This window comes from Copadichromis virginalis, linkage group LG23 (genome assembly GCF_057382275.1).
Source record: "Copadichromis virginalis isolate Kocher_CV1m ecotype Utaka linkage group LG23, C_Virginalis_male_GT1.1, whole genome shotgun sequence".
In the NCBI taxonomy this organism is placed as follows: Eukaryota; Metazoa; Chordata; class Actinopteri; order Cichliformes; family Cichlidae; genus Copadichromis; species Copadichromis virginalis.
The window spans coordinates 13,993,135-14,003,975 of record NC_140639.1 but is presented as its reverse complement, the minus strand read 5'-3'; the positions used below and the strand labels follow the sequence as shown (position 1 = coordinate 14,003,975).

The following is a 10,841-nucleotide window of genomic DNA, read 5'->3' as shown; positions in this document are numbered from 1 at the left end:
ATGCCGTTATGTAGACTTCACGAGAAGTTCTCTAGGTTTGTTTGGATGTTGGCTGCCTTTTGGTCTGTTCTCTGTCAGGATGATCCCCCACTGCTTCAGTAATGTTGAAGTCTGGGCTCTGGGGAGGCCAATCCATGACTGATAGTGTTCCACTGTTTGATTTTCTTTCTTTTCCTTCCTGAAAAATTAAGCTGCCATAGATCTGCTGATGATATTGCATAGTGGACCAAAATTTGCTGGCACTTCATGTGTTCATAAATCCATCAATTCTGACAAGATCTCTAACACCACTGGCTGAATGTAGTCCCAAATCTTGAGAGAGCCTTCACATGTGTTTTTACAGATGACTGCACGTCTTTTGTCCTCTCTTTGTTCACCTTTCTCAGATTTTTTCTGAGATATGTCACCATACTGTGATCAAATTTATTTATTCATACATCCCAAAGTTGAGAAAATTGTGTGCTGTAGCGGTCAAGACATTAAATACTAAACATTAAACTATTATTTTCAGTTCAATTCAATTTTATTTACACAGCACCAAATCACAACAACAGTCGCCTCAAGGCGCTTTATATCGTACAGTAGATCGTACAATAATAGATACAGAGAAAAACCCAACAATCATATGACCCCCTATGAGCAAGCACTTTGGCGACAGTGGGAAGGAAAAACTCCCTTTTAACAGGAAGAAACCTCCAGCAGAACCAGGCTCAGGGAGGGGCGGGGCCATCTGCTGCGACCGTTTGGGATGAGAGAAGGAAAACAGGATAAAGACATGCTGTGGAAGAGAGACAGAGATTAATAAAAGATATGATTCAGTGTAGAGAGGTCTATTGACACATAGTGAGTGAGAAAGGTGACTGGAAAAGAAAAACTCAGTGCATCATGGGAATCCCCCGGCAGCCTACATCTATTGCAGCATAACTAAGGGAGGATTCAGGGTCACCTGGTTCAGCCCTAACTATATGCTTTAGCAAAAAGGAAAGTTTTAAGCCTAATCTTAAAAGTAGAGATAGTGTCTGTCTCCCGAATCCAAACTGGAAGCTGGTTCCACAGAAGAGGGGCCTGAAAACTGAAGGCTCTCCCTCCCATTCTACTTTTAAATACTCTAGGAACAACAAGTAGGCCTGCAGTGCCAGAGCGAAGTGCTCTAATAGGGTGATATGGTACTACATTACATACTGATTATTTAAGACCTTGTATGTGAGGAGCAGGATTCTGAATTCAATTCTGGATTTAACAGGAAGCCAATGAAGGGAATCCAATACAGAAGAAATATGCTCTCTCTTTCTAGTCCCTGTCAGTACTCTTGCTGCAGCATTTTGGATTATTAACTGTGATGAGTAGTAAGATGTTCTGGCTTTGCGGAGGGCTTTCTTATAAAGCAACAAACTATTTCTCCAGGCAAAATGATGATCGTCTAAATTTGTGACACGCCATTTCCTCTCCAAGTTTCCTCTCCGATTCATCTGCTTTAGGCTACATGTTTGAGAATTATACCACGGAGTCAGGTACTTCTGATTTGAGGCCTTAGTTGAAACAGCTTAGGGTATAAGTGAAGTAGAATGGCTCGATAAGATAAAGCAAAATACAACACAAGGTAAAACAAAACAGTATATTAAAAACAGTATATTAAATAGAAAAACTAAAGAGATAAAATTCAGTAATAAAAATGACATAGGTAAAACATTTCATTAAAATGCAATAAAAGTAAAATGTGCAAAACATTCATATAGCCATATTGTGAAAATAAAACAATCATAAAACAAAGTAGAACAATTTACGGATAAATGAGGAAACAAAAAAAATCTGTAGTTTTTTTTCTTTTTGACATTTTAAGAACGTGTTTTCTGAAAAAGCTCCACACAGAGCTGCAGTGCTGTAAAGTGTTAGCGCGCGCACGGAGCGCGTGCCAGTGTCTTCGAACTTCGTGCTGAACCCTGAAAACATCAAAGCGGCGCCCGGCAGCACCTTCTCTACACACCGAGGCCCATGACGTCATTTTATATCACGAAGACGGTACCACGCATGCGCACAGGGGGGGAGAGAAAAAAAAAAGCCAAAGCGTCACGGAGCGGTACAGCAGCAGTGTATGTGTGTGTGTCCTCATCACGAAGAGAGAGAGTGAACGGGAAGCAGCACCTCCGCCTTTTCCATCCAACATCTTCTCAGAACTCGAGTGGGAACGCGCTCAACTACACCTAGTCCGTACTCCCCCCCTCTTCTTCCTCCTCTTCAAAATGTCCGTGGGCAGTGACTTTGGGAATCCTTTAAGAAAATTCAAACTCGTCTTTCTCGGGGAGCAGAGTGGTAAGGACGCCTTTAATTCTCTGTAGAAGTTGATGTAGTGGCTCGGTGCACCTGCTGCTGCTGCTGCTGGGGCCGGTCGGCAAGTTCATGTTTCAGAAGGAAGCAGAGCTTGATTTAGCCTGGTGACAGGGCGACTGTGTGGAGTTTTAGGACTTAAACTGAGCACCAGGAAGGAGAAAAAAAATGTCTGAGCGGAGCGTGGGGAGGAGATTTTAATCAAATTAGCAGCCCGTGAGGCTTTGCACAATAGTCGGGAGTGTGTGAATTGTCCCTCTGGCTCTTAAGTTTAAAAGTAAAATAACTGAAGCACTAAACCTGAAACGAGCTATTCGGATGGAGTGCCGGCTGAATGCATGCAGGGAGGCTTGTACCAGCCTCAGGTCTGAGGTCTGATGCTGCTGGGGATGGTACAAGTTGGCAAATATTCCTGTGTGCTGAGACACACCCAGGTTGTCAGTGGCGATGAGATAACTTGTGTGGCTGCAGTCTCTGCCCTGGTATTGTTCCAGCCTGCCTGCCTGATGAGGCTGGGACCAAGTTTGTGTGTCTGTGTATGATGACCTGCTCAGTCATTATTATTTCACACTAAATAGCATATTTCCCCCCCATCCTAAACCATCAGAGTCCAAAGCTTCTCCTTGTCTGAGGTTGTTTTCCTCAGGATTACACAGCTGAGCTCCCTCAGACATGAGCTGAATGTCTGGGTTTTGTCTTCTGAGTAGGGCAGGTCGTTTTATGGTCTTGAGCAGCCCAATGAACCACATTAGTCACAGTTCAGGGCTCCAGCAGGTCATATTGATTACCCAGTACAGTGGGATCATGCATTAGCTTGAATAATGCTTCATTTACAGCAATGTGCCATGTTTATTACTGTGTCTAACTAATAGGACATTATGTCATTTAACCCTGAAGCAACCAAGCTATTTCAGCAGCTCTAAAGAAATACTTTCAGTTTCTCTATTTGTGGTTGTAATGTCTTTACTGTGTCTTTATTTGTGAAAGATAATATAACATTTTTTATACAGTCATTTTATGTAAAAATCCGTTAAAAACACAAATGTACAAACAATTACATGTACAATTACATGTATATATATTATATGTAGTCCTAATGCTAGACATGAAAATGCATTTTAAAGCTTAGGCTATTTTGCATTTTATTATTATATATTATTTGAGGCTTTAGTAACAACAAATCAAAACCTATGAGGTTAAATATATGCTTATATTTACATACACACCTTTCCATTCTATTTGTCTGCCTGAAAACGCACTCCCAACTGCTAAATAACGAAGGCCAAGAAAAACAATGCAGTGATTGCTAACGTAAGTCGTCCACTGTGCAGCACTTGTATATGTGTCCAGCAACCACTGTGAATAATGAAGACTTCTGGGAAAGGGTCAGCAAACCGGACAAAAGATGTTACCTCCTCACGGAGGAGAAACAGAGCTGTCGAGTTTTATTACCATCCATCACGCAGGTACAATGAATTATGTGAAAGATTCTTTTTTGGCTCTAGCAGATGCACTTAAGTCAGGTGGATAAACATCTCATTTGTCTGCAGGGACGTTTATGATAATTTTTTTTCACCAAAATCATCAATCACAATCAACAATTGTGTTAAATAATCGTGAACTCAATATTATGATATTCAGTTAGGCTGTCATTGTGGAACTCTACTAAAGCCTTGATGGAGATACTTGTGACAATAACAGCTCATTTGACTTCTTCCTAGAAATTAAAATGATTGAAAACTGTAATTAATAAGAAAATGTATGGATATATTTTATAAATAAAAGAAACAGTGAATGAGAAAAACAAAGAGAGCCACTTTAATTCTATTCCGTTGGACCCTTTTACAGCTAACCCTTGTTTCTCTTTTCTGAACTGAGTACTTTCTGTCATATTTCAGGTCTACTTCCAGAACAAAAGCACTGGTGTTTAGGAATTAGTGGGGGTGATCTCCGCCTATACAGCATACTCATACTACCTGTGGAAAAACCCAGAACCTATTCTAATGGTTGCTAAACCAGATCTTTATTGATACATACTAGAGATGGCACGATACCACTTTTTTATGTCCGATACCGATATCATAAATTTGGATATCTGCCGATACCGATATGAATCCGATATAGTGTTTTTTAATCAACAAAACTGTTTTTTAAAATATCTTGCTGCATTTTGTATAAGTTCATACTCAAGTTTAAAACAACAACTACACTAAAGCTATTCTGTTATACCTGTATACAAAAAAAATATTTCATAGTTCAGCAATACTGATCAATCTAATAAACTTAAACCTACACCATCCTCACTATTCTGGTATTTTAAAGAGTACTTAGCGTAAATATTAAGAAACCTAACTAATAGGGTTCCAACTCCCAGCAACAACAAAAATAAATAAATAAAAAATAGGGAACCACCCCTCACGCTCCACCTCATGATGCTTAATCGACGTAATCAACCTTAATTTGATGAAGTGTGAAAAAAATGCACAGAAATCAATTATTTTTCAAGAAATATTAAATAGATTCAACATCTTTCTTCAACAAAATTGCAGACTGCACAGATGGTACCTTCCCAAAGGAAAAAGTACTATAGCTTACTAGGGTATTTATATTAGACTTAATAGTCACTATGTACAGTAATTGACTTTATTCATTTTACATCAAATTAAAACTTTGGGTGTCAAATAATTATTTATTAAAAGCTCGACATTTTAAATGAGAATAAGAAAGAAAAGTATGTCTTTGTGCCCCCTTTTCCCTGTTCATGCCCTATCGGCCCCCCTGGCTAAACTTTGCTAGATCCGCCCCTGCACAGTTACCAGCGTCAGCTACGTAGAAAAAGATCCTCGAGTAGAAAGTAATATTAAATACATTCTAACAACAGCTTATCAAGCTTAAACGTGCTGCTGTTGTTCAGCCGCTGGTTTCCTCTTTCTGGTGCAAAGTGGGCCAAAAGCAAACTAGAGACACGGACTCGCGACAGAAAAGCCGATCAGCTGATCATTAAGCAGTTTCACGATTGAAGTAGCAGCCGGAGAGCGAGAGGCAGTCGCTCGTTAAGCTTAACGCAGGAATGCTTTACAAACATTCAGAGATGGACTTACACACTTGCTTTACTTCTCTCGGGGATAACTTTGTCGGAGATGAAATGCCAGGTTGCTAGCGAAGCTCCACATGCTATCCAGACCACCGACAGGTCCCGCATGCCACAGCCGCTCTATCACGTGATGCATACTGCTCCAAGTGCTAACGTTCTGAGGCGAGTTACGGCGTGTTGCAAGTTTTGTGAGGTGCTTTCGTGATATTTAATGGATCGGATTACATTTTTTATTTTTCTCCGATATCCGATCCAGTAATTTAGGTCAGTATCGGACCGATACCGATACGTAATATCGGATCGGTCCATCTCTAATACATACTGAGGTGTCAAAACTCGTCATTAAGGGTACTGGTAAGGTTGACAAATATCACCTTTACCGGGGGGAAAGAGTTTAGCAACTTGAAGTTAAACTAGGTCATAGGTAAGGTGAGGTAAGGGCCAATTGCCCCCTGTTGGCCATTAGAAAACAATGCTTGGTAGGTTCTGCATCCATCTTTACATGCAGTCTATGAGGAGCCCCCTCTGTTAACAACTGACACAAGTGTTTTCATCTATGAGTCCAGCTATTCTGTAGTGCCTTGGATCTAGAATTTGTTGGTACTGTCCTACACGAGGCACCAGCGGTGTGCGCCTAATGAGAAAAATGATAATTACAAGTGATTTCAAAGCATTGTGATGCTTCAGATTTCCCTTTTTAGCTTATAAAACCAACAGCACATTCTGCTCAGTCGGCTCGCAGTGCTCTCGTCAGCAAATGAAAGTAAATTAGACGCAGTTTATATAAAATGTACAAACATACGCCTGCTAGTTAGCTTTTTCCTCTTGGGCAATTTTATGACATTAAGTGCCAAGCAACAAGCCAAAGGGGATTTATTTGGCTGGATAAACATAATATCAGGGAGTGCACTGTCTGTATTTACCCAACCACAAAGCCGTCTGATTCTTTTGACATTTCAAATTATGGTCACACTGAGAGACATAATGTCTTATCCAGTAAATTTATTCGTTTTAGACATGAATACAAATAAAATCTTTATTTTTATCTCTTTGTGTGCTGTATAAAACTTAATTTGAGGCTTGTGTAACCCATATTGATTCATAGTTCAAATAAGATTTGTATAAAAGAGGCTACTGAAGGCAAGCAAGCAAAAATGGCATTTAAGCAATCATTGCATCTCATCTCACTGTAAGTGTTTTACCTGTTTATCCGTTTATCTCTCGTTTGTTTGTTAGAATTGCGGATCATTTTTTACAGTGTGCACACAAAATATTTCTAAAACGTAAGGTAACAAACGAAGGTCTGTTTGAAAATCCCTGTACATGAACATACACTAAAACTAACTAACAATAGGCCTGAATTATTGATAAAGGACATTTCTTATCCTAAGCAAAGTGGGCCACTTGGTAATTAAATTTCCTAATTGTTCAGCTTGTTGTTACAGCTTGAAGTCATTGCTCACCAACACGTGGTCTTAATAAATGCCGTTGTAGGGTGTTTACTCACTGACGAACAGCAAGACTGCATTTATCAGCATTTCTCTGTGTTTGCTCTATTGCGGTGAAACTTATTTTATGCTACACATGCACACCAATGGATTTGCTGGGTTTTGTGTTCAGCTCCTGCGATACATAATAAAGGATTTTAGACTCAGCATTTTCTATAACAACTGCTCACTTTCAGGTGATTAAGGCGACTTCTGCAAACTTTTATTAGCAAGATAAATGTTTGTAAAACAGCCATGTCAGTAGTGCTGGATCATTAATCTGATTTTAATTTAAGTTAGATTTTGCCAATGAGTTGTTATAAAACCAAGTTAGCTTCTATATAGCCCGACCTGTGACCTGTGGTGTCTACTTTGGTGGCTTCAAGATTACATCTTTGCAAGTGAATCACTGAGCGTGGAGCTCCCACTCTGGGCAAGTTACTGCCCCAAGTGGAAGAGTTTCGGTATCTGGTGGTCGTGTCCATTAGTTAAGGGGAAAAGGTGCGTGAGATTGAAGATGGATTGGGACCAATCTGTTGTGGTAAAGAAGAGAGAGATGAGCTTAAAAGCAAAGCTGTCAATTTACCGGCCGATCTATGTTACTACTCAGAGTAAAACTTCTGCTCCTTCCCATCAAAAGGAACCAGTTGAGGTTGTTTGGGCATCTAACTGGGATACCTCATGGAGACTTCCTATGCGAGGTGTTTCAGGCATGTCTTGGAGGGGTCAGACCAGGACTTGCTGGGAAGATTATAGTTTTCAGGATCAAATCCAACTATTTCTTTTGGCTGATGTTAGCATGTCTGTTATGGCCCTTTTTTGCAGCCTAGATTAAGATTTTTGCCATAACATAGAAAGTTTGTTGTGGTCTAAAGGCACTTTAGTTGGTCTCATTCTTTGGGTTTTCTTACCCCTCAAAAAAGCTTAAGAGTGTGCCAATGAAAGGGCATAATTTTTTTAATAAAATTACTTTTAAAGAAAGACATTCTTTATGAAATGGCCAGATATAAAAGGAAAATTAATAGTTTTCTGTCAAATACAGTAACATAGACTCTTTGCTTTTAATATGTGGAGACCAGTCATGTTGACCCCCCCTCCCAAATACCCATTCTGATTCAGGAAACATCCTGATTCTGAATTCCACTGGAGACCCAGCAGGTCTGTACGTATATTCTTGTGGAGTTAAGTGTGTTCCTGTTATCAGTGCGAGGGGACTTTATTTGTCAACCATCCAGACAGCAGCAGCGGCAGCCTCATCTCCGGTGGAGCTGCGTGTCTCTGACACGTCGACTATAATTGCAGCTGGTGCCCAGGCGGGCGTGAATCCCATCAGCTCAGCCGCTATCTTTTATTAATATACACAACTGGACTGAAGTATGTCACAAAAAAACACCCCTTATTGTTCTTTTTGAGTTGAGAGTCCCTGTGTACAGTGAAGGCCCCATAATGGTGGACGTGGCTGAAAAATGTCTATAAAGGGAAAGATGGCACGATGTGCTGTTTTTCATAAAAGAATCCACTAACGTCAGAGAGGTGGAGGCTCTACATTAAGTGGGTGGAAGCAGGAGGCAGAATGTGAAATGAGCTGTCAGGAAGCCATACTTCTTTAGGTGTTTTACACTCTGTGCACAAAGAAGGTTGGCTAAACATTTCCTTGACAAAGCTGAGGGCTTTAAGCAGGCCAATCAGCTGTTTCCAAGTATGCGCACCCACACTCCTGGTGGCAACCGCTTTTTACCCGTTCCAGCCTGAGTGCAATCAACCAAGTCTTTGTTAGAACACCTCAGATTACTGATCTGCATTTATTGGGCTATGAGTATTGTGCCTTAGGCGTCTTTTCACAGGAGCAATACTACATGGTACTTTGTAAAAGGCAATTGTTTGGAGCTAATCCCCTGGCTGAATGCTTCATTTCACCCCAGACAAACAGATGGGAATATATTTGGAAGACACATCCTCTTGGCCGCCATGAGCTTTTGCTCACTGAATCAAAAGGCCATCTTCTACCCTTTGCTGCACAGAGATTACCACTGTACAAACCAGTGCTGGCTTCAAAATACTCCTGAATCACCGGACTGACATGTTCCAAAGTAGGGCTCAGTTAGTTGTCTAATGCATCAATCAGTATGTCTCTAGGAAACAGCTTTCTGAGCAAATGAAACTCTGGGGTTAGGCTCACAACAGACTGCCATACACCAGCCAACAATTTCTCACTTTCAGATTCTGAAACCACAAACCGTGTATTTCTCACGTTTCAATAACATACAGCTTGTTGTGCATACTCTGCACAATGACAAGCAGAAGGTAGTGCAAAAAAGTCTGTAGCAAGAACAGGCAAGTCAAACCACTGTAATGTTTTGTTTTTTTTGTTTTTTTTTTAGCTTTATTGCCTGTGGCTCAGTTTTGGCTCCTGTTCTTGGTTTGATGGCTTCTATTTGCACCAATTTCATGGTATTTTTTAAATATTTATTATTTCTGATTTTGTGTATCTTTAACACTCAACCACTTGACCTTTATGTGAACAAATGGGGAATTTCATTAACCAATTTCTTAATTATTTTAAGCAGGAATACTTTCCTAATGCCTCTGTTGGTGTTTATCCTATCTATACTTTTTCCTTTATCCATGATATGCTATTCTAAAAGTGTTCTTATAAGAACATTTTCTTCTAAAATGTTTCTTATGTCATTCCTTTCAACATTTTTAGTAAATTTAGTAAAGAACATGAACTATATGAGCAAATGGCATTTATTTAGTACATCCTTCTCTGTTGCTTCTTTCAATAGTGCACATTTGAGTGAATTATGTGTTACAGTCTGCTGATATCATTTTAACACAAAAATATAAATCAGCTGCTGACTCTGTGGTGCTTTTTTCAACAACAGACTACATTGAAGTCATCATAGTCACGCTGTTTTTCATCCTTTTTTGTTGCCATGCTTCAATTTCAAAGTAAATCTGAATAAACATCTGGTTTGTAGATGTTTGAATATTTTAAAAACATTTGAGTGAGCGAATGTAGTGATTAGAATTGCACCAATGATGTGAAAAAACAAACAAAAAAAAAACTTATGTTACACAACTTTTCATTGTCCTCGCCATAAAATTGGTACCATTCCTGCAAAAAACTTGAAAATCTATGGAAGCAGACAGAGACATTTATGGTAGGAAAGATTTTTACTGTATGCTATATGCCATAAATACTATAAAGGTAAAATATGCAAGAGGCTCATTCTTGCCAGGAGTATAGAGAATATAAAACATTTGAATGTAAATGGTAGCCATGCAGTAAATGGCCTCAGAGCTGATTCAAACGTTGGCACATCCGGGTTTCATACATTTATCAGCTGATGGGAAATTCTCGCTTTGCGAATCAGAGGTTGTAGATGAAATATGTGGAGAATGTGTGCTTTTAGCGTGGGTCGACTTGTTTGTTGTATTCCTGTCGTCACAAATGTTCCAGCTCCTTAAAACTTTATGTAACACCTTTGCAAAAAAAAAAAAAATAAAAATCTATATTTAATAATAATAATAATGGATACTTTATTGATCCCCATGGGGAAATTACTTGTTTTTCTCTGCATTTGACCCATTCACTCAGTGAAGCAGTGGGCAGCCCACTAAGCAGGCGCCCGGGGAGCAGTGTGTAGGGACGGTACCTTGCTCAGGGGTACCTCAGGGTAGCCGTTAAGTGGATTCAAACCGCCGACCTTCCGATCATGGGGCGACCACTTTACCTACTGAGCTATCCCTGCCCCGGCTTTAGCACCGTAATTTCAAGCTGCAAAATACCCCTGCCGGTCTAGTAGTAGGAATAGTTAATAATCTATTGAATTTTCAGTGGTGGGAGTGAAGTTGACTCATGGGATTTAAAATAAATAAATAAATAAATTAAAGAAAACACCTACAGGTGATTAAAAGTAACTTCCCTGTTC

The 10,841-nt window shown here is 39.7% G+C and overlaps 1 protein-coding gene across 2 annotated transcripts in view; it reads left to right on the top strand.

Moving 5' to 3' along the window:
• The first annotated feature begins 2,037 nt into the window (after window positions 1-2,037).
• rab6ba (RAB6B, member RAS oncogene family a) overlaps window positions 2,038-10,841 on the top strand; it is a 68,725-nt gene continuing 59,921 nt past the window's right edge. Inside the window, exon 1 of one of the 2 annotated variants that reach the window (XM_085449859.1) lies at window positions 2,038-2,310. In XM_085449859.1, coding sequence (XP_085305985.1) covers window positions 2,241-2,310 — 70 coding nt within the window. In that variant the 5' untranslated portion in view covers window positions 2,038-2,240. The remainder of the gene's footprint in view (window positions 2,311-10,841) is intronic. The other variant, XM_085449858.1, reaches the window with a different exon arrangement.